The 25,000-nt window shown below is 36.0% G+C and overlaps 1 protein-coding gene across 1 annotated transcript in view; it reads right to left on the reverse strand.

Annotated features, from left to right (window-relative positions):
- Positions 1-13,217, reverse strand: part of nup210 (nucleoporin 210) — a 47,299-nt gene extending 34,082 nt beyond the window's left edge. The window contains exons 1-13 of the mRNA XM_053240881.1: positions 13,093-13,217; positions 12,552-12,770; positions 10,851-10,987; positions 10,615-10,746; positions 8,984-9,080; positions 7,961-8,111; positions 6,142-6,274; positions 5,886-6,044; positions 4,330-4,398; positions 3,195-3,301; positions 2,849-2,989; positions 2,597-2,734; positions 1,169-1,324 (exon numbers count right to left, since the gene is read on the reverse strand). Coding sequence (XP_053096856.1) covers positions 1,169-1,324; positions 2,597-2,734; positions 2,849-2,989; positions 3,195-3,301; positions 4,330-4,398; positions 5,886-6,044; positions 6,142-6,274; positions 7,961-8,111; positions 8,984-9,080; positions 10,615-10,746; positions 10,851-10,987; positions 12,552-12,730 — 1,599 coding nt within the window. The 5' untranslated portion in view covers positions 12,731-12,770; positions 13,093-13,217. The remainder of the gene's footprint in view (positions 1-1,168; positions 1,325-2,596; positions 2,735-2,848; positions 2,990-3,194; positions 3,302-4,329; positions 4,399-5,885; positions 6,045-6,141; positions 6,275-7,960; positions 8,112-8,983; positions 9,081-10,614; positions 10,747-10,850; positions 10,988-12,551; positions 12,771-13,092) is intronic.
- Positions 13,218-25,000: the final 11,783 nt, after the last annotated feature.

The following is a 25,000-nucleotide window of genomic DNA, read 5'->3' on the forward strand; positions in this document are numbered from 1 at the left end:
TACAAAGCGCTGACACTGGAGACTCCTTCCATCATTATTACATAAACACATTTCTCCTTACAGAAAACTTCACCATATCAACGCTGTACATGAGCGTCCCTGTGTATGAGCGGTTACTATAGAAACCATAACGTATCAGAACGAGCCGGAGCAACAGTCAGAACCGTGCTGTTATACAGGAATAACACACGCTGTGGTGTAAAGTTTATTAACGCACTGCATTAACGCTGCTCTCCGTCACCTCCTTTACACACGGCGTCTGTTAGCCAGACACGATAATCGCAATACACGATAAACTGCGATATAATCCGCTGCAAAATCTGCACGTCCGTCTCCACCCAGAGAAACGAGAAATTACGATGATGAAATCACCCGAAACACAGAACCGCAATAAAAACAGGAAGTGTGTAAGAGTGAGTCTATTGATAAAAAGACAGAGAAACACACAGAGCTCTGATATTGCAATATTAATAATAATATTAATAATAATAATATTAATAATAATAATAATAATAATAATAATAATAAAATTCCTTTAGGGATCAATAAAGTACTCTATCTAAGTGTTTAATAATAATAAATAAATAAATAAATAATAACAATCAATGTCTTTTAGTGATCAATAAAGTACTCTACCTACATATTTTATAATAGTAGTAATAATAATAAATTTTATCTATATAGCACCTTTCATACATTTATAATGCAGCTCTATGTGCTAAAAACATTAAAACAGTCAAAAAATAAATAAATAAAATAATAAATAATGCAGTAAATAATAGCAGTGGCAGAAAGAAGAAAACAAAAATAATATATAATATAAAAAATATAATAAAATGTGCGCACAAATTAAAGTCAAAGTGCAATCATTAAAATAATATAAATATAAGTAAATACTTTTTTTAAAGAATTCTAAATATAGTAAATATAATGTTTAAATAAATATATAAATAAAATATATATTAAAAAATATTTTCTTTTATAAATGATTTTCTATTTTTAGTAAAAGCTGTTCTCTCTGAAGCGCGTCTTTACACAGTGTGAAATAAATAAACAAACATTTTAACTCTATCATCATAAAGAACAGATACTTGAGTTCATTGCTTATGCAAATTTATGCAGATTTTATTCGTTTTTGTTTGTAATTCGTCGTGGTTCTCGCTCTCACCTTCATCTCTCCGTAATGCAGCGGGTTCCGCAGGTCGTGAGCGTACACCGTACTCACTCCGACGTCGCGCACCGTCGTCATCACGCCCTTCACCGTTACCGTAGCGACGGCTGCGTTTGAGGAAGACCAGCTGAAGTTTCCGCTTCCTCCGCTCGCCTGGAACACAGACGCTAATTTACTACAGCGACTCGATCCTCAGGCGATAACGAGGATAAATTTACTCTTTATTCACTTAAATATTTTCAAATGTTTTATCATTTTAACTCGTTATAAGCCACCGAACATTTTAATAATAAAATACCAACTTTTAACTGTGTATAACTGTGAAACAGCCTCATAAAATATTATTAAAATTAATTATAATATCTAAAATTTATATACAATTTAAAAGATTATTAAATATATAAGATAAAAGTAAAAATATTTTGCTAAAAATATTTAGAGGTTTAATAAATAGAGGTTTATTGTGTTAATATTAGTGCTTTGAAAAATATTAAAACAAAGTGAAAAGATTTATATAAATTTTACAGATGTTTTTATTTTTTAAAAATATTATATTATATATATTATGTGCATAGATTTCTAATTTTTAAATTGAAATTTTAAAAGCATATGCAAGTTTATTTTAACATAATATTAATGTTAATTTTATATTTGAATGTTAAAATATTTTAAACATATTTTAATATTATAAAGGAACATCCATGTATAAGATTATTTTTAAAAATAAATTTTATCAAAAATTATATAATTATATATATAAGCTATCACAAATATCAAAACAGAGAAGAAAAAAAAATTATATTTTAATATTACAAATAATTTTTTTTTACTTTTGTTTATTTTTTAAATATATTTTAATATTACAAATAAATTAAAAAGTTACATTTTTTTAAATTATAAGAAATTTATGTGTAAATATATTAAAGTACATACATTTATTTAAATAAATAGTGTTAGTGCCATCAAATGTGCTAGAATTTTAAACGTAAAAATATTATAAACACACTTATTTTTATTTTATTTATTAATTTTTTAATGTCAAACATCTTTCTGCATTTCTATTTTTTCCTTCTATAAAATTAATTTCTTTATTGATTTATAATTTTTTTCTTTTAAATATTTAATTATTCTTACAGTCTAGTTCTTCTTATTATTTATTTTATATTTTTATTGTTTTATGATTTTCTTTTTAGCTTGAACATGCAGTAAATAAATTTAATTACAATCGTTTTCATTAGAGAAAAAAAAAACGAATTAAGTGAATAAACAGTGAATAATTCTTTAATTCCATCTGAATGCTAAAAAAAAAAAAAAAAAAAACAATCTTTTACATTTATAAATCGATTTTAAATCTATATTTTAATGTTATATGAAGAATAAATAATAATTTAAATAAAAAGATTATCCGTGAATTTCAGAACGTACCTTGATGGTGTACTGATACGCTCCTTCTTTCGGTTGCCATGGGAACGTGAGGATGGAGGGACTGAGGACGATGGGGTTGTAGATTTCGACGTCCTGTTCGTTCCTCACCGGAACAGGAAGAGCGTGTTCGGTTCCTCGCTGAGATCGGGAAAGAAAAGAGCGGATAAGAACGCGCACAGAACTCTCTCTCACACACACACACACACGCGCACACACACACGCGCGCGCACACACGCGCGCGCACACACACACCCGATCGACGACGGCCCTCAGCATCCCCTCGATGACCGTCTGTCCGTTCTTCACCGCTTTCACGCGGTGGTACGATCCGTTCAGCGACGACTCCAGAACCTCGAAGAACTCTTCAGGGAAGGTGGGTTCTATCCGGACGTTCTGTTAGAAAACACACACGTGTAAAAGTAAGAATCGTTAAATCTATCTCACGGCGAAAAGTAACTCCTACGTCTAAAAATGTTTGTGTTAGTAACATGCAAAAAAACACGCATTTTAATTAAATAAAGGTTTTTGCGTAGAATCATAATTCCTCTAAAACCCAAGCAAGCGAGGGTGCCAATATATATTCACACTTTTAACTTACATCTGAAAGATAAATCTTGTTACTGGACTTGTCGAACACTTCAATAAAGATCTCGTAGGTTCTTCCGGTCTCCAGAACCCAGCGTTCTCCGGGGTTTATCTTAAACACTAATACAGCAAAGGGAGGAAAAAAGAAAAAAAAAAAAAAAAAAAAAAGACATAGGGCAAAAACAACAAAAATAATAATTGAAATTAAAAAATTTTTAAAAAAAAATTAAAAAAGGCACCAAAATGTTTAAATTAAATCAATTAAAAATTAATTTGCATATTATAATAATAATAATGATAAGATGAGGAAAGATGGAAAAAAGGAAGAACTTCTTTAAAAAAACATTCACTTTCAAATCAAGTCAAAAGTAATAAATAAAACACATTATTCCAAAAATATAAATAAAAATAAAATAATTAAAATTAACTGAGATAATAATATATTATTCATTTAAATATATTTTATGTTTTCCCTCAAAATACTAATTTAAACATTAGGAAATATTTGTGTAATGTTATGAATAATATTATGTGGCTCTAAAACTTTTTTTATTTAAAAAAATTCTACCAAAATAATAAAAGTTGATTACAATTTGTGTGACTCAGACTTGAATTTTGATTTTAAAATCATGTACCAAGAAAATATTTTTGAAAAATCACTTCTGAAAAATTTAAGATGCATTTAAATTTTTTTTTTTTTTTAAACTTTATTTATTTATTTATTTGTTTTTACAAATTTACATACAAAAATTTAAATTCATTTTTAAATTAAATGGTATTGAAATTTTAAAGAAATCATTTTTAAAGGAATATCAAATGTAGTTTGTGGCTGAAAATGAATTTTATGCAGTATATAAATTTAAATTCTAATTGTTTAGTTTAAAATGCATTTTCCTCTAAATTTTACATTTGAAATTTCGACATATTTTAAAACTTTTACACAAACATTTAAAGTATGGAATCCGAGTACAATTTCAAATCAAGGCACAAAAGGCACAAAAGGCACAAAGAAACTCAGATCCGCTGTTTTTAGCACAAAATTCATTCCATAAACTATAAAAAGTAGATTTTAAACCTTAGCGCAGTAAAGTACGTGTTAATTAATGAATCTATAAATTAGGAAAATAACGGTAGAGCGTGATACTAACCGAGGTATCCGGGTTCCACGACGTACAGCGTGCTGTTGGGAAGCCGGGAAGCTCCTTTCATTCCCAGAGCTCAGCACCGAGTTAAGGTGCAATCAGTGTGTCTCATTAACGCACAAACATCACAAACATCGCATTCAGTGTCTCATTAATGCACAAACATCACAAACATCGCATTCAGTGTCTCATTAACGCAAAACATCGTATTCAGTGTCTCATTAACACAAACATCGTATTCAGAAAATAATCTGACAGAATCGTTTATTTAAAGCGACAAAAAAATGAGCTACAAATTAAATAAAGTAACATTAACCCAAAATTTCAAAGGTTAATTATACAATTTTTTTTAAATTTAAAAACAAAGACTTTCTTAGCAAATTATGTATTAAACATATTTGGGGGCGGGGCTACACATGAGCTCAGTTAGTGATGTCACGAAATAAAATAACTTCCCTAACTTTTGACCAATCATGTCCAAGACTACAGGATGACACCTTGCTTAGCTACCTAGCTAGCTTAACTAATGTTAGCCAGGAAGTGACAGAAGTTGTCATAGTAACGTTTGTATGCTAATTAATAAATAAGTGAAAAAAATGAGAACGTTAACTGAAACACTGAAATCCGAGTCATGTGACTAACGTGAGCTAGTTTACTAGCTAGCTAGGTTAGCGATATCGGGCTATTAGGGAGGGCAAGATGAAATTCCAAATTTGCATATTCATGTACATTCATAGCGTCTTGCATTTTTAATGAGGATAGAGGCGGAGTCTCGTAACCAGCTACCAATGAACACGATTGACGTCTCAAACGACGTAAACACATCAGCGCCAGCGGGAATCGCTCGGATCCTGCAGCAGCGCTGAACTTCGTAAATATTGTAAATAAACTCCATGTATAAAGTTCTGTTTCGTTATTTGCGTTCGTTCCTGAATTGTCTTGTTTAGAATGTAGCTAGCTAGCTGTAACTTCCTTCTTTAGCTAATAGGCTTAGCTGATTTTAGAAAAGTGTTTTGATGCTCGTGCTTATCAGGAGAAACAGAAAAGTAAAAAAACAGGCCGTTTTAGCCGTCAGAGTGAAGTTACGTCGAATCGCAGCGTTTATTTTTATTAATCTTAGTTTACGTGAAGCGTCCACGGTTCAAGTCCCTGTGAATGAGCTGTTACCATGGAAACGACAGAACGTATCTTCTAGGAAAACGTTATGTATAGAAATAAATAAGAAAAGAAAGTGTACATGGAAACTGTTCCAGTGACTACAACTTTACTAAAACTTTTTTTAATTTTGTAATTATTACCTTTAAAATGTTGCGTAATAGATTTGAAATTTCGTTATAGACCTATTTAACCTCTCAAAAGATCACAATATTATTAAAGATGAAAGGAAGGGGGCGGGGCTTCTGTTAACATCCGAGCAGCTACGCAACTGTCAATCATTCCACAATCACGAGTCGATGGAGTCATCTGCCGTTTTTACTGGCAGGAAAATATTTAACGTAATTTTGCGTGTAAACGTTTAAAAGTTGGCGTTTCTGCTGAAGTGTGTGTGGAGCGAAGGATACTCTTGTGGTCCAGGACGATGTTGGCGTGTCCGTGCTGAAGGGCGAAGACCGTGGAGGTGCTGGGATCGAGCTCGGCCACCACAGAATACGCATCTCCTCCAGGAGCGACGACGCTGTTCTTCAGCTGGAGCTCGTACTGATCACACGGCATGGAGAGCTCTGAGGAACGAACCGAACCTCATCAAACTTCATCAAACATCATCAAACTTCAGCATGGCCTTCATACACACCACTTTATCTCATCTATAACACAGACCTGTGATCTTTCCTTGCCGGATTTTCTGCACCTTGTACTTGATGGAGGTCCCGGCCAGCAGGTAGACGTCGTAGGCGGGACTCAGGAGGATGTTCTCCAGAATCAGCAGTTGCACCTCTGCAGCTCCAACATGCTGCAGAACACAGAGGAACATCAGAGGAACACAGAGGAACATCAGGGGAACATCAGGGGAACATCAGGGGAACATCAGGGGAACATCATCCAGCTGTTTATTGCACTGTATCAAGTCAGGTTAATTTATTTGCAAGACAAATTATTTTGAAAATGGAATATAAAATATTCTAGTAAGAATTTCCAAAACTAGATTTAATTGAATCCGTTTTGTTTCCTGTGGCTGAACCTTACTGTGTGCAAGAGGTTTATATTAAAATTGAAAAATAAATAAATAAATAAAAACATGTTTCAAATGTAATTAAATATCAGCAATTGAAGAAACACTAAAAAGTTTATGATACTAATTCAGCCTCATTTTGATTTTCTTCTCTAAATAAATCACTCTTTACATGAAAGCACAGTGAAGCTCTACTGCTAATTTTACGAGGCAATATAACATTAGACTCATTAATATTCATTATAGACTCATTAATATTCATTGTTGATTCACTGAGGATCATTATGGAGTCAATAATATTAACTATACACTTATTAATATTCACTATAGACTCATTAAGTCTCTGTAGACTCAATGACATTCATTATAAACACATTAATATTCACTATATACTCAAGAATATCCATTTCATACTCATTAATATTCATTACTGATTCACTGATGATTATACACTCAATAATATTAACTATCGACTTATTAATATTCATTACAGACTCATTAATAGTCAATATTTGCTCAATATTATTAGTTATAGACTCATTAATATTCACTACAGACTCATTAATATTCACTACAGACTCATTAATATTCACTACAGACTCATTAAGTCGCTGTAAACTCAATGACATTCATTATAAACTCGTTAATATTCATTATATACTCATCAATATCCATTTCAGACTAGTTAATATTAATTAAAGACTCATTAATATTCATTACAGTCCCATTAATATTCACTACAGACTCATTATGTCTCTGTAGACTCGTTATAAACTCATTAATATTCACTATATACTCAACAATATCCATTATTTTCATCCATTACAAACTCATGAATATTCATTACTGATTCACTTATGATTATACACTCAATAATATTAACTATAGACTTATTAATATTCATTAGACTCATTAATAGTCAATATTTACTCAATATTATTAGTTATAGACTCTTTACTATTTACTATATACTCATTAATATTCACTACAGACTCATTAATATTCACTACAGACTCATTAATATTCACTACAGCCCCATTAATATTCACTACAGCCCCATTAATATTCACTACAGACTCATTAATATTCACTACAGACTCATTAATATTCACTACAGACTCATTAAGTCGCTGTAAACTCAATGACATTCATTATAAACTCGCTAATATTCATTATATACTCATCAATATCCATTTCAGACTAGTTAATATTAATTAAAGACTCATTAGTATTTAAATTAATGCGCTTTAATCAGGACAGAGAGCTGATTGTACAGAGTGAATTGTATTGAAACCTCTCTGTATTATTCTGGAGTAAATTACTGTCTGCTTTAAAAGCATCTTTTACTCAATAATTAATAAACTGTTGACTGCACGTTACTCTACGTTACTGTACGTCACTGAGTGGAGAAGTTACGCAGCTTGAGCTCTACTGAGTGAGAGCTGAGGTTCTGGAGAAATCGCGTACCGTGTAAAGAGGCTCCTGGATTTTAGCTTTCAGTTTTGCGTGGCCGGTTTTAATCCCAGACACCAGGATGATATCTCCCTGCTTCCCGACTCTCTCCATCTCCGAGATGTACGTCGGCGGCGTGTAGGTCGACTCGGAGAACTTCAGGACTCTGAGGAGAAAAAAATTCTTCACATGAGCAGCTTTTAAGTAAATAATAAACAATAATAAACTGTTTTAACAATAATAAATATTAATAATAATATAAACGTTTGTGATGGATTATGTCCCAGTACATCTTTCTGAGATATTGTAGATATGATTAATTTTTATTAAATATATTTTTTAAATAACTACAAACTGACTTTAAACAGCTGATGTGATGTTAAAGATTTTAACATTGTAAAATTAAAAAAAAACTTTTTTCAGGGATAAATATACAAAAATAATAAATATAAAAATCTATATAAAATTGTCCTTTTCCAGTGAAATTTAAAAAATTTTTCTTTTTTAAATAGTTAAATTTTTTTTTAATAATTACAAACTGACTAGAAGCAGCTGCTGCTCTTAAAGATTTGCGCTTAATCTTTAAAATCATGAAGTTTTTTTTTCACTGATAAATAATTTTATAATTTGTTTAACTTTTATGTATATTATAAATATATATTATTCTAATTGTTTATTTAAATAATTTTAAAAAACTATCTGGAAGCAGCTGCTGATGTAATCATTTTGTGTTTTATGTTTGCAATTGTAAAATTAAAAAAAATATATTTTTTAGTCAATTTATTATCCTTTTTAATATAATTTTATTGCATTTTCAATTATTTATTTATTTATTTTTAATTAATTACAAACTGACTGGAAGCAGCTGCTGATCTTAGTTTTGTTTTTAATCTTTAAAATTGTAAATTTAAAGAAGTTCTCGCTTTTCAGTAATAAATATTATTTGCGAAATTTGTTTTTATTAAATTTTTTTAAATTTTTCATGAGCGTGTGTGTGTGTGTGTGTGTGTGTGTGTGTGTGTGTGTGTGTGTGGTTACCGTAACGAGCTGTAGGAGTCGGGGAACGTGGCCGTCTCCATGCCCTTCACGAGGCTCCAGTCGAACACCAGACCTGCCAGCGTGCTGAACGTGTTTCCTGCACAAACACCAAATTTTAAATAATTTAATAAAATAATAAACAATAATAATAATAAAACACGCAGAATAAATACAACTGAGAGAAAGATTTCACTTCAGGGCTGCGACCAAAATATCACATCACGATTCTCTCTTTCACAATACGCATCACCATTACACCGGTTCACTCACAAGCCGTGTTTATTATTAATAAATAAATAATTATCAATTATTATTAACAAACAAATCTATAATAAACAATCTGTATTTTTTTATATTTGAAAAAAAAACTTTTTTTTATTTTACAATTTTAAAGATTAAGCACAAAAAACAAATATGTAATAAAAAAGATTTTTAAAAATAAAGATATTTCAACCAAGACAGATTTAAAAAAAAAAAAAAAAAAAAAAAAGTAAAAATTTAATAAAAACAAATTTCGGAAATAATATTTATTACTGAAAAGCGAGAACTTCTTTAAATTTACAATTTTAAAGATTAAAAACAAAACTAAGATCAGCAGCTGCTTCCAGTCAGTTTGTAACTAATTAAAAATAAATAAATAAATAATTGAAAATGCAATAAAATTACACACACATACAGACACACACACACACAGAGACACACACACACAGAGACACACACACAGAGACACACACACAGACACCCCCCTACCTGACTGGCTAAACAGGTGTGTGTGTGATTGTTTGCAGTAATGCCTGTGGCTTGTTAGTGTTGTTTTAAGCACATTAACGAGTTTTAGTTCTCTCGCTCTCTCTCACACACACACACACACACACACACACACACACACACCTACCTGACTGGCTAAACAGGTAGGTGTGAGTGTGATTGTTTTCAGTAATGCCTGTGGCTTTAAGCACAGTAATAAGTTTTTGTTCTCTCTCTCTCTCACACACACACACACACACACACACACACACACACACACACACACACACACACACCCCCGAGGCTTCGTTTAAAAACCACTCGCTTCAGGTCACGCTTTTATGAAGCCGGACGCTGTGATGAATCACGTGCTGATGCACTCTGTGAGACGTCGCTGGGAGAGACGTGTTTATGAAAGACGCGGGTGTGAGACATTAACACGCTGCATCGGTTCACGCTGAGATTCTTACGCTGCGACTTTCATCCCTTCGTGTCGCCAGCAGTTTTACGGTTTTTCACACTTTCAGAGCACGAGTTCTCTCATTTAAATAATATTAACCTGAACTCGATTAAACTCACGGAGGAAATATCACGACGTCTCATCAGACCGTTTCCGGGTAACGAAATCAGACACGCCTCGTTTATGTTAAATTACAGTAATTTATTTATATTTATTTTAAAAATCAAAATAATAAATAAGTGTGTACACTGTGCATGAAAGGGTTAAATACTGATTACAGCAAGAGAAACATCTACAAGAACACAGTGACGCTTTTACGCTGAATTCTGTCTATTTCCGTTATCAGTGTGTGTGTAAAAGTTTGTGTGTATGTGTGTGTGTGTGTAAAAGTGTGTGTGTGTGTGTAAAAGTTTGTGCCCCTCACCCTCTGAATCCAGCGCGTGGATCATCAGCTCCAGCGGCGAGTCCTCCAGGTGAAGCTCCCGTGTGGTGGAGACGATCTGAATCTCGCTGATGACGTCCACGATGGCGTCGCATCGTAACACCTGCCCCGTCACTGAAACACACACCACACACCCGAGCGTTTTAGATCCGAGCTGATAGAAAAAAAATAAAAATAAATAAATCTACACTTTAGTGGAGAGACTCGTCTTTCCTCACCGACGTCCTCCGCGAGAATGATGCTGGTGAGGCGCGAGAGCTGCGTGGAGCGAGCCTGAAGCACGGCTCTCTGAGAACACTGACGCTCGTCCATGTCTATAGATTCTACACTCGCCACCTCGGGTCTGTTCGACGACCTGCACACACGCACGCACACACACACACACACACACACACACACACACACACACACACACACACAATCCAGATCAATAATCAACACATGTTGCTGTTACAGTTAAATACTGAGTGACGAAGCTACAGCTTTGTCTTGTTACCGAGAATCTGCAAAGAAGCGTAAACTCCTCCGTCCTGAACATTAAAAAGTTACAGCTTTACCTCTGACACTGGAGACTCCTTCCCACACACACACACACACATACATATATATTATATAAATACACACAGTCAGGTCCATAAGTATTTGGACAGTGATAGAGTGTTGTTAATGTCGCCTCTGTACTCCATCACAGTGGATTTGAAATGAAGCAATCAGGATGTGACTGAAGTGAAGACAAATGCGTTTCCCGTTACAGAAAACCGCCGTACGAGACTTCCGTTACTATGGAAACAAGAACGTATTCATACACATGAAACAAAATGGCGGTTTTAGTATCTCTACCACTTTCTATCACTCAGTCACGCGCGTATCTGCTTTCAGAGCGAGAGGAACATCAGAAAATATTTAGAAGACGAGGTTTAGTGGTTCATTCGGACAGTCAGATGAAGAGAGATGATGTCATCAGAGCCGACAGAATGACGTCTGTATTTCATACATCAGCGCACGAGGAGTGTTTCAGTGAGACAGGAAGTGAGGTGTGGCACGCACGCCACCGCAGGGTTCCTCAGAGAACATTAAAAAAAAATCCTTAATAAGTATCTGCTGGTAAATAAGGTCAGAGAGATTTCTGTTCAAACTTATTCACTGCTATTATCCAGTTGAACTGTTAAAATCTGTTATTAAAACAATTAATAAAAAAGCTATTAAAGTATAAACTATACTAAAACTATTATTAAAACAGTTATCCAGTTAAAATTCAGAGACATTTCTGGATTTATGCTCACACACACACACACACACAAAAAAAAACTTATTTATCGCTTATTTTTCAGTTTATTCAGGATTTTAGATATATAAAAGGATTCCCAGTTTTATTTTAAGAAGCCTCTGTTTGGGTTTGTCATTTTCCAAACGCAATATGAACATGAATATTTTCTATATAACTCAATTCTCTTACTTGCTGAGTATTTTCTCCATAAATGTAAGGTATTAAAATTAACTTTTAAAGTCATATTGGGATCTTTATTAAAAATCTGTCCACTTCTGGCAAGAAAAAGCTCTAAATCTCTGAATTTGTGCTCATAGTTTGGTGTTTTTGTATAATTTTTGTTCTTTATTTATGTTTCGAGGGGAGAGGTGTTCTGTGTAAGTGATTTATGTATCTGTTCTCCTCAATTTCTTTGTTTTTTTGTCTTTTTCTTTAATATTTGGCTTCGGCGCTTCATGATGTTTGGCTGTAACTCACTGGCGTGTGTTCTGTGTACAATAATAAAAATAAAAATATAAATAACACACAAATACGTGGAGGTGGTTCAGAGGATTAGACTGAACCTTGTCTTGTCTTTTCTGCTGCATGTTTATGGTCTTTTTAATTATTAATGATAACACACAATTGTTCATGTACGTCACTTCCGCTTTACCATCTGTAGCAGCCTTCAGTGGCCTCCAGGGTGAAGTTGATCTTTGTGCTCCTGGCCAAAGGGAGCAGGACTTTGGGGATGTTGAGTTTAGCAGCCTGGCTGTGATGAGAGAAACCGGAAGTCAGGAGCAGCAGGGGCAGCAGGAGCAGGAGCACCGACCGGAAACCGAGTTCTGCCATCAGGGTTCCGTTTCATTCACTTCAGGTCCACTTCACTGATCTACAACACACAGGAGGAGAGGAGGAGATATTTAAAATACATATAAATAAATCTATAAATAAATAAATACATAAACACACACAAAAAGAGAATAAAAAGCCCTCAAGTTTGACTGTGACCCCGCGCGCGCACATACACACACACACGCGCGCGCTCGTGCAGCTTCAGCGTCACTTTTCTAACGGCCACTCAGTCTCGCGCTCCATAACATTATTCAAACACACACACTTGTTCACCTCAGAGCGTCATGACTAAACTACACACACACACTTAACTACCAACAAGGCCGAGTTCTTAGCTAGTTAATATTAATAACTCTCACTCTCGCGCTCTCTCTCTCTCTCTTGTTCAGCACGCTGGTCGCATGGAAATACCCGCCATTGCGTTGCTTTGCCCACCACAAAACGCGGTCGCGGTGCATTCTGGGAAATGTAGGCCGCCATTCAAACCGAGTCCGCCTCCCAAAATGGCGCCTGCTGCCTTCATACTGTATAAAACAACCAGCGCGTGCGCCCTACATAGTGCACTAAATGAACTACAGGAAGTGATTTGATATTCGGCTCATGGAGATCATAAAAGACTTCCGCTTTCCTGCCTTAAAGACACAGAGTCCTATTTATTCAACTTTATCTTATTTATTTATTTATTTATTTATTTATTTTAAACTTTCACTTTCCCTTCACTGAGAGCCAATATTTTATTGTCTGTTTCTCTTATTTATGAAAGTCATTTAAATCATTTAAATCATTTAAAGATATTTATAACTGTACATGTAAAAATTTTAACAACATTATAAAAAATAAATAAATTATATTTAATTAAATTATAAATTATACATGATACTTTTTGAATTAAAGTATATTTTAAAATTAAACTAAAACATTTTAATCATCAAGGCATTTCTTGTGTTAGGTTTCACCTTCATTATCACAAGGTTTGTTAAGATATTAATGATAAAAAAAAATACAAAATTATATCAGTTTTACAAATATTTTTATAAAATATATTTTAAAATATCTTTCTACGTGTGATGTGAATATTCTCTAATAAATGATTATATAAATTAATAAGCTATGCCAGTTTTTATTTTCTGTGTAACTGCAGAAAACTTGTGTAAAGCACTTTGGAAATGTTTAAACATGTTTAAAGTAATTTATATATATAAATACACACAGTCAGGTCCATAAGTATTTGGACAGTGCAGAGTGTTGTTAATGTCGCCTCTGTACTCCATCACAGTGGATTTGAAATGAAGCAATCAGGATGTGACTGAAGTGAAGACTTTCAGCTTTAATTCAAGCTTCAGGGGGTTTAACAGAAATACTGCATTAAACCTTCACGACTTGTGCTGGTTTACAGCTGAACCTGGAGCCTCCTGATGTGGCAAATGCATCAGCGTTCCACATTAACAGATGTGCATGTTGCTCATTCTGATGGCTTTAGAGCTTTACAGAGAAAATTAGAAAGCGGAGTGAATTCGCAGGTCGAGTTTAATGCCACTTGAGTGCACATTAAGGAAACACAGCACTGTTAGTAAAACTATTAACAACAACAACAACAACAACTTCAGGAACTTACATCTAATATCTCTTACATCTCTAACCATGCCAGCTGTTTTTTATTTTCTGTATAACTGCCTAAAATTGCTGTTTAAAGCACCATGGAAATGTTTAAACTTGTTTAAAGTATTATATACTGTAGGTGAAACAAATAATAACAACAACAACAACATCACCAACAACAACAACAACAATAATAATAATAATAATAAATCACAATACCTTGTTTTTTTCATCATTTTTATTCTAATTATCAATTTTCTGCACTATTCTGTACACTTACTAATTATTCTGTATGCTTAGTTATTTTTATAAAAGCTCATGCAGATTATTTGACTCCTGTGATGTTGCAGGAAAAAATGCAAGTATTATTTTTTAAATTATTTACTATATTACTATTACTTACTGTTATTAATATATTATTAAAGAAAGATAATAATATTGGTAATAAACATGTTTATTGATTCCAGCTGCCCCTAGAGGTCAGTAAGAGCTGCAAATTCCCACAATTACTGTTAAGTGTTAATGTTTCTACATCAAAATAATCCTATAAAGAGCAGTAAACAGTAATAAATGAAACAAAGTCAGTATTTAATGTGACGATCCTTCACTTTAAATAAATAAAGCAGTATCTGAGGTGCAGTGTGCGCAGTTTTATAAGGAAATGAGCTGGAAGTGTTACTGAGCATCTTGCAGAAGCAGCCACAGTTCTTCTGGAGACTTTGACTGTCGACTCGCTTCTTATTTCTGCAGCGAAACCCAGCAGCCTTCATTATGTTTTTATCTGAAAAGTGTCTCTTATGGAATCTGCTGCTTTCTTTACTGACATACAAACATTTTTCTGTAACATTTCATTTTGTGCTGAAAAACTGATGTTTTCAAAGGGATCAGTGGGATTGCTGGAGATGGCGTTGGCTTTGGACTGCGGTTCATATGGACAGTTGTAGGCTGCGGTTGTTGTGAGCAGTTTTGTACTCAAGGCTCCATCAGTGGACGGTGGATAGTTTCAATAAAACAGACTTCATGTTAAAACTGTGATGAATTTCCTGGTTGCACAACTGCACTATTTGTCCATATAGTACACAATAATAGAAGGGAATGATTTATAATCGCACTATCCGTTGCACCCAGATGAGGATGGGTTCCCTTTTGAGCCTGGTTCCTCTCAAGGTTTCTTCCTCATATCATCTCAGGGAGTTTTTCCTCACCACTGTCACCTCTGACTTCCTCATTAGGGATAAATTCAATTCAATTCAATTTTATTTGTATAGAGCTTTTAACAATGGACATTGTCACAAAGCAGCTTTTCAGAAATAAATGGATTCACAAAAAATATATTGTAAATATGTCAATTTATCCCTAATGAGCGAGCCACAGGTGACGGTGGTGAGGAAAAACTCCCTGAGATGATATGAGGAAGAAACCTTGAGAGGAACCAGACTCAAAAGGGAACTCATCCTCATCTGGGTGCAACGGATAGTGCGATTATAAATAAATCCCTTCTATTACTGTGTACTATATGGACAAATAGTGCAATTATGCAACCAATAAATTCATCACAGTTTTCGCAAGAAGTCCGGTTGGTTAAAATCTATCCACTGTCCACTGATGGAGTCCTGAGTACGAAGCTGCTCGTGGCAACTGCAGCCCCAAAGCCACTACAGCAATCGCAGTCCCAAGCCATTACAGTACAGTACAGTACAGTGCAGCTCCCCATATGTGATCCCCAAGCAGCACCATCTCCACAGCCCCCAGGTGGCACCATCCCCAGCAAACCATACGGTTCTTCAGACCGTCCATATGGAGCCCCAGCAGCAGCGAGTGAACTCAACCGATGAGAACTCCAACCAGAAGTAGGGCATCAGGATGGGTCAGGCAGCGAGGAGGAGCAGAAGGGGTCAGGATCACTGGCATCTCAGGAGTAGCATGTGTAGCTTGACAGAGAGAGAGAGAGAGAGAGAGAGAGAGAGAGAGTGAGGGAGAGAAAGGAAGAGATTGTTAGGTGAGCTTTTGTCCTCTAATGGTTAAGGACGATGTACTTTGTGTGCAGAGAGCAAGCAGGGACTCCGGTAAGACTAGCTATAACAGCATAACTAAAGGGGAGAGCCAGAAGCTAACACAGACATGATGGAGTCCTGGGACATAAAGCTCCATCCGCTCCACCATCAACAAACCTGAGTGAACGCGTGAGAGTAAATTCACACATTTACAGTTTATTTTGGTTTAATTTAATTTGAATCTATTTATTTCTGTAAAGCTGCTTTGTGACAATGTCCACTGTTAAAAGCGCTATACAAATAAAATTGAATTGAATTGAATTAATGTTTGGAATCTAAAATGTTTTTGTACTGACTCCATAATGTAGAAGTCATAAAATAAAAATCTATAACAAAGTTTTATATTCTTTCAGCTGTGCTGTGACTCAAACGCTACAGTTCTGGGAAAGAGACGCAGTTACAGCGTCAAAACTTTTATCTTGCTAATAAAGAATTTTATATCATCAGCACATTTTGTTAGTGGTTTGAGTTTATTGCTTTATTTCGCCCCCTAGTGAAAAAACAAAGCTCTTTTTCAATCCTCTGTTATTCAGTTTATGGTCCAGAAGAACATGGATTATGAACTGGAGGAGAACCTTGACTGGTCCGGTCCCGGCCCGTTTCTCACCCCTGTTCTAGCGAACCTGACCCAGAAAACCTGTATCTTTAATCTTTAAAGGTAAAAACAGTGAACATGGTGGAACGACAGGCGAGCAGACACGCCTCCTCGTCCTGATTGGCTGGATGCTGCTGATTAGCATTAGGGCCTTTCGCACCACTTTAGTTCCAGAACTAAATTTACAGAACTAAAGTACTGGGCGATTTTGCGTGAACTAACGGTTGCATTCGCACCCACAGTGGGCACTAGGAAGTGACGTAAGCCGGTCGACAGCGACGTCATTTGTGCACGGCGTTCAACAACGGAAACAAAGAAGAACAATGTAAACAACCGGAGGATGCTGTGATCGGAGCTGTGTTTCTGTTGTGTCACAATAATGGACATGGAATGTCGGCGTATACGTAAAGCGAAATAACACTACAGTATGTTTACACGGCGTTTTAAATCATGGCGGGTGAGGGCGATTTCGTACGCGTTTGGCCAATCAACATCTACTTACGTCACGGATAGTACCAGTTGTTAGAGGTTAGACCCTGTTCCAGAGTAGGAGCTCATTTTGTTCTTGAAAAAGGCAGTCGGTACTAAAATCACACCCAGTTCCGGAGGTGCGAAAACACCAAAAAGTGGGTCGTTCCACAATTAGTTCAGGTACTATGAAAAGGTTCCTGAGGTGCGAAAGACCCTCTTGTGTGTTTTTTCCTCTTTTCTTGTCAACTCAGAAATTTGATCACAGCTTCCTGAGTTTGACAGAAACCTCACCAGATATCACTGACTGCACCTTTAATTAGAGCAGGATTTCTAAACTCCAGCCAGCTGACACACACAATTTAAAGTTTTTGCTAAATCTCACGATGAAGCCCGTCTTCAGCCGAGTGACGTGTTTCGGAAGTACACGCTGACGCGTCTCCTGGACTGGAGTTCAGTTAAACATCAGTGACATCATATGATCATTAAACCAGCACCTCAGTGGCTATAAATAAATGAGTGTAAAAGAAAAGTGTCATGTAACATTTTGGTTTGTTTGGATTCTGCACTGTGATTGGTCAGAAGGTGTTGATTAATTTTCTCTAGCAGCAGCTCCGACAGTAGTTTATATTAATGTATAATCCACATGAACGGATTTTTTTTAAAAAGAATGTGTAGTAAAGATTTCTATGAAGAGAGGAAGGAGTCTCCAGTGTCAGAGCTTTATAACGGTCAGAGGTAAAGCTGTAACTTTAATGAAATTAAATACAAATTAAATAAAACAAATCAATAAATGAATGAAAAAAACTATAAAAAAACAAAAAAAAAACAAAACAAAAAAGACGACTCGATAACAGAGACATTAAATAACAAACTGTAGAGTGTGTGTACGTGTGTGTGAGAGTGTTTGAGTGTGTGTCTATATATGTGTGTGTGAGTGTGTGTCTTTGTGTGTGTGTCTTTCTGTGTGCATAGTTGTGTTAGTGTGTGTGTCTCTTTGTGTGTGTGCATGTGTGTCTCTTTGTGTGTGTGTCTTTGTGTGTGTGTGGGTGTGCGTGTAAGTATGTGTGTGTGTGTGTGTGTGTGTGTGTGTGTGCGTAGGTGTGTTAGTGTGTTTATGTGTGTGTGTGTCTCTTTGTGTGTGTGTGGGTGTGCGTGTAAGTATGTGTGTGTGTGTGTGTGTATGTGTATGTGTGTGTGTGTCTTTGTGTGTGTGTGTGCGTAGGTGTATTAGTGTGTGTATGTGTGTGTGTGTCTCTTTGTGTGTGTGTGGGTGTGCGTGTGTGTGTGTGTGCGTGGGTGTGTGTGTGTGTGCGTAGGTGTATTAGTGTGTTTATGTGTGTGTGTGTGTGTCTCTTTGTGTGGGTGTGCGGGTAAGTGTGTGTGTGTGTGTGTGTGTGTGTCTTTGTGCGTGTGTGTGCGTGTGCGTAGGTGTATTAGTGTGTGTGTATGTATGTGTGTGTGTGTGTCTCTTTGTGTGTGTGCGTGTGTGTGTGTGTGTGTGTGTGTGTCTTTGTGTGTGTGTGTGCGTGTGCGTAGGTGTATTAGTGTGTTTATGTGTGTGTGTGTGTCTCTTTGTGTGGGTGTGCGGGTAAGTGTGTGTGTGTGTGTGTCTTTGTGTGTGTGGGTGTGCGTGTGTGTGTGTGTGTGTCTTTGTGTGTGTGTGTGCGTGTGCGTAGGTGTATTAGTGTGTTTATGTGTGTGTGTGTGTCTCTTTGTGTGGGTGTGCGGGTAAGTGTGTGTGTGTGTCTTTGTGCGTGTGTGTGCGTGTGCGTAGGTGTATTAGTGTGTGTGTATGTGTGTGTGTGTGTGTGTCTCTTTGTGTGTGTAAAACATGATGTAAGAAGTTGGAAAGGATTAAAATGACAGAGTTCAGTGAAACACTCGTGACTCAGAAGAATCTGACGTAAAAACTGACCTCATGGACGAGGAGCTGGAGCAGGGGGTGAATAATTTATACCATTTTCTCATTTCTCAAGTCCAGTTCAGGTCCAAACAAAGCTGAAATAAAAATTACTTTACATAAATATGACATGAACTGATAAGGAAGCAGCGCGTCCTTTCAGTAATGCTCCTTCCAGCTTATGGATTTTCCACTTACAGGAACTTCAGATTATTTGATAAATCACACAGAAAAATATGGAAGGCAGTTGTTCAGTTTTTCCAGTCCTACAATCCTTCTATTAAAGAAATGAATCTTTAAAAAAATCATTCTTATAACAACATCTTAACTTTCCACTCTTCCTAGTGTTAAAACCCAGAACTGAAATGAACTTGTGACCGGTTTAAATAACGGCTTCTCTCACGCTTTCACATCAGTGAGAAAAAAATCTCGCCATGTAAATCCTTCTTGTCTGTTCTGAGCCTCCTGAGATGCACAAAGGCAAGAAACCAAAGACAAAAAGACCAAAGAAAGAAACCACAGAGGAGCAAATTGTATGAATATATTTTTAAATTCCTTTTCAGCATGGAGAGATTTGTGTTTGCTTGTACAGTAGCGTCATTGTTTCTTCTGCTTCTGCTTCTTGTTTACTGCTCCGTCCTCATCTCGGAAATTATTCCCAGGAGTCATCACCGGTGGTGTTTCCTTGCTAACAGCACATTTACCGACAGTGACTGGATACGAAGGACACGCTGTTCAGTTTCTGGTTGAGTTTCTGTTGCTAAGCATCTCGCCGTAACCTTCTAACACCACGTCGTTTCACACTGTACACGTCTTCTACAGTACAAGCGTGAAACGTTCCTCTATCCGGGGTTAAAAGCGGGGTTTAGAACAACGATAATCCAGGGTTAAGTGCAGTGTGAAAAGCCCTAATATTTCATTTGAAGGTGCAGTATATACAGTACTGTTTTTTTACTACAAACTTTGTTATAGATGTTTATTTTCTGACTTATACATTATTGATTCAGTACAAAAACATTTTAGATTCCAAACATTAGTTTTCCAGAAACAAAATGAAATGCTACAGAAAAATGTTTGTATGTCAGTAAAGAAAGCAGCAGATTCCATAAGAGACACTTTTCAGATAAAAACAGAATGAAGGCTGCTGGGTTTCGCTGCAGAAATAAGAAGCGAGTCGACAGTCAAAGTCTCCAGAAGAACTGTGGCTGCTTCTGCAAGATGCTCAGTAACACTTCCAGCTCATTTCCTTATAAAACTGCACACACTGCACCTCAGATACTGCTTTATTTATTTAAAGCGAAGGATTGTCACATTAAATACTGACTTTGTTTCATTTATTACTGTTTTCTGCTCTTTATAGGATTTTTTTAATGTAGAAACATTTAATTTCATTATTTTTGAAGGCATCTTTGCTCTACAGCATTTCTTTTCTCACACAGCATGTGCCTAAGACTTTTGCACAGAACTGTATTTCACTGTAATGCCAATTTGTCATTCTAGGGAAATCGCTTGAGCTCTGTGATCCGCTCCAGAATGCCTAGAGTTGTTGTTCTGTTAGAAGGTAAAGATCATCCTCCAGGGTATTGCACACTTAAAGAGGTTTTCTTCAAGGATTGCTCTGCATTTGGCTTCATCCATCTCCATCTCAACACTAACCAGTTTCCCTGCTGAAATCGAAAGCACTGCCTCAACATGACGCAACCACCACCATGCTTCACAGTGGGAATAATGTTCTTAAGGTGTTGAGTAATGAAGGATTTGTTCCATGGCCAATATGTTAACATGTTTTATCTCATCAGACCCAAGAATCTTCTTTCTCATATGTTTCCTGAGTCTCACATTATGGGATATTTGTGTGTAGAATCATTCCAGTTAAGTCCATTTCAGCTTGTAACACTACACAATGTGGAAACGTGAAAAGAAGAAGCCAAACAAGACAGATTTTAGAAGATCGTGTTTGGAAGATTTGCATTAAAGAAGCTCTTCCTGAGACACGACCCACAAAGCACAGCTCCTGAACTTCACCAAGCCTCCCTGGAGCTACAGTCGCAGTTTAGTGGTCAGAAGAAACCACAATTCTGGCTGTGAAGAGAATTGAATACATATTGAAGCTCCTGAACCTGCAGGTGATGCTTTCAGTGATGCTTTGGGGCTGTTGAAGTCTGATGGCATTGTAAATTCTCCTATAAGTACCAGGATGTTGTAGCTCAAAGCCTGGATGCCTCTGCCAGGAGGTTAAGACTTGACCACTGATGGAACTTTTAACAAGAAAATTTTACTTTTAACAAAAAAATCAACACAGAAATGTTCGTGAGAGACAAGATCAATGTTTTGATTTGAACCCTGATGAAACCTGGAGGTGAGAACCGAAGAGGACGTCCACGTGAACAAAGATGAAAACATAAAGAAAAATAAAATCCAGAATCTTCTACATGTTCCTGAAAGCTTGTGAGACAACACAGTGCTTGTTATTATCCAAACATTAATTGTGGGGGTGGCAATAATTTTAAAACCAGTGTTTTATTGTGATAAATTGCAGCACTTTGTGTTATGTTTATGCTGAAAATATCTCTGATTGTATGTGTTTGTCATTTTCTTTATTAATTTCTGATTGTTTTATGCAGGGTGCCAATACTTCTGGAGATGGACTGTGTGCAATCAGCGCAGATTATTCGCTCACATCACAGATAACATTACGAGTATCTTATTTGTTTCGAAGAGACGAAAAGAACAGAGGTGCTAACGTTGATCGTGAAACTGAATCCTCTTACTGAAACATTACAGAAAAAGATTCCTGCGTGACAACAGTCATAAAATCTGATTTCAGAGACGTGTCTCAGCGCCGCACTTTTACATCCCGATTCCTGGAGTGTCATCAGGAAGCTGCGAGCTGATGGGAATCTGAGCTTCATTTCCTGACATTTCCTTTTCCAGCTCAAAGCTTCATATATTTAAAAAAATATATATATATTCACCTGTTCTCACTTTTCCTTTTTAATTAAAGCTTTTTATTTCATAACTGCAGGTCATGAGCAGAACGCTGCTCTGTGATGTCGGAATTTTCTTTAACCGCGTTGTTGATGTTCAGCGTTTCCCTGCAGCACAACCACACCTCATTATCTCTTTATGAGAAAAACTACTTCCTGTCATTTCCCTTCATCAGAGACCTACATCATCGACAGTTAGCCCTCAGACGTCTGTGTGTACATTGTTGGTATCTTAAATAAATACAGTATGTGTGGTGTTTTCTGTCATTTTCAGCACAGATAGATTAATGACGCACATGAGTCTCTTGCTGAAGGACCAGATGTGGGTTTAGGATTGGTGTAGAGACTGACGCTGCCTTCAAATCCGATTAAAAAATATCGTAATTACGAGAGGAATGCACTTGAACTCTGCAACAGTGTCGTAATTACAGCTCAGGAACTCGTATCTTTCACATGAAATGCTAACTCTTCATGTTAGCTGTTATTTCATCTTCTTCCAGTAAGGCAAAATAAACTTCTTGCCATTGAGGATGCAAAATAATAAACACTTTTTCCAAACAAAACCACTTGAACACACACACCACGTCGCCACCAGTACCTTCGAACTCGTACGCACGAACTTCTGAGGAGGATCTGAAGTTAGCGTTAATAACAAAATATTCAATCCAATTGGTCAAAATATCATGACGGGACTCTAACTGGAAAATTATAAAATAATAATTTAAATAAAAATAGAAGAAGCCAAGAAGAAGAAGATCATGTTCGGAAGGTTTGCATTAAAGAAGTTCTTCCTGAGACACGACCCACAAAGCACAGCTCCTGAACTTCACCAAGCCTCCCTGGAGCTACAGTCGCAGTTTAGTGGTCAGAAGAAACCACAATTCTGGCTGTGAAGAGAACTGAATACATGTTAAAGCTCCCGAACCTGCTATAAAACCTGCAGGTGATGCTTTCAGTGATGCTTTGGGGCTGTTGAAGTCTGATGGCATTGTAAATTCTCCTATAAGTACCAGGATATTGTAGCTCAAAGCCTGGATGCCTCTGCCAGGGGGTTAAGACTTGACCACTGATGAAGCTTTTAACAAGAAAATTTTACTTTTAACAAAAAAAAATCAACACAGAAATGTTCGTGAGAGACAAGATTAATGTTTTGATTTGAACCCTGATGAAACCTGGAGGTGAGAACCGAAGAGGACGTCCACGTGAACAAAGATGAAAACATAAAGAAAAATAAAATCCAGAATCTTCTACATGTTCCTGGAAGCTCGTGAGACAACACAGGAAAAGCGGAAGAGTGTGGTTTATAATCTGAACCAAATAATTGAATTCTGTGACTAGATCCAGTTTAAATAAATCTCTACAGCGAATAATTACACGTTTATTAAACAGTATGTACGATGTGATGTTTTGTGGCTTTTAAGGTTTAGGATTAAAAATTCCTGATTTAACTCATTTTCATGTCTTTACCAAACATTTACATGAGCAACATGGAATTTTAAGAGTGCTTCAATAGGTTCCACAGAAGAGTTCGACTTAGAATCACACCTGAAAAGGAAACACTTTCCTAAGAGTTCTCCAGTTATCCCTCTGGGGAGGACGTTAAAGGTTTCCTTGAAGTAACACAGTATAGAACTCTTTTAGGAGGCCATATTTATCCAAAGAACCCTTAAAGAACCATTGAAGAACCTTTTTCTCTAAGAGTGTACCAAGAACTAAGAACATTTGGCCACAGCAGTGACACCATGTTGGTCGTGTAAGGGTTCTTCAATGGTTCTTCAAAGATTCACTGGATAAATAAGGTCTCCTTATAAGGTTCTACCCTGTGTTACAATATGGAAACACTGTTGTAGAGTTCTACATAGAACCTTTAAGGGTTCCTACAGAGGGACAACCTTTAGGCATTCTAGATTTTACCTTTTTCTCTAAGAACAAAATGTTTCCCTATCAGAAATGATTCCAAGAAGAACCCTTTGTGGATGCTATGACCTCTTAATTAATCCAAAGAACCCTTAAAGAACTTTTGAAGAACTCTTTGTTCTAAGAGTGTACCAAGTAAGTACATTCTTAAGTGTACACTCTAAGTGTTCTTTGGATAAACAGGCCCTCTCAAAAGGGTTCTACCTTGTGTTTGTAGAGTTCTACAGAGGAACAACCAAAGAACCCGTGGAGAACTCTTTGTTCTAAGAGTGCACCTAGTAACAAGAATGTTTTTTGTCACAGCAGTACACCATGTAAAGGTAAATGTCTTCAACTGTTGAAGAAAAAAAGCTTCTTCAATGGTCTTTAAGTGTTCATTGGATAAGCAAGACCTCCCAAAAGGGTTCTACCTTGCGTTTGTAGAGTTCTACAGAGGAACAACCAAAGAACCCTTGGAGAACTCTTTGTTCTAAGTGTACATGAATGTGTTAATTGGGTAATTGTGTGATCATTTGATCACTGACGTGTGAACAACTTGTGAAGTTCCTGTCACAATTGTGTACTTTTTTTTTTTTTATTTTGTTTATGAGTATTGTGATTTTTATCTGTTTCTAAAGACGTGTTTATTTTTTTTAAATGTGTGAATCCTGTAAAAAAAAAAAAAAAAAAAAAGTTGCACAACAGCCGCACAAACGTTTAAAGAAATCAGTGAAAGAAGATCTGAGAAGCTTTTGGAAGCCACAT

Source organism: Pangasianodon hypophthalmus, chromosome 16 (genome assembly GCF_027358585.1).
Source record: "Pangasianodon hypophthalmus isolate fPanHyp1 chromosome 16, fPanHyp1.pri, whole genome shotgun sequence".
Lineage (NCBI taxonomy): Eukaryota > Metazoa > Chordata > Actinopteri > Siluriformes > Pangasiidae > Pangasianodon > Pangasianodon hypophthalmus.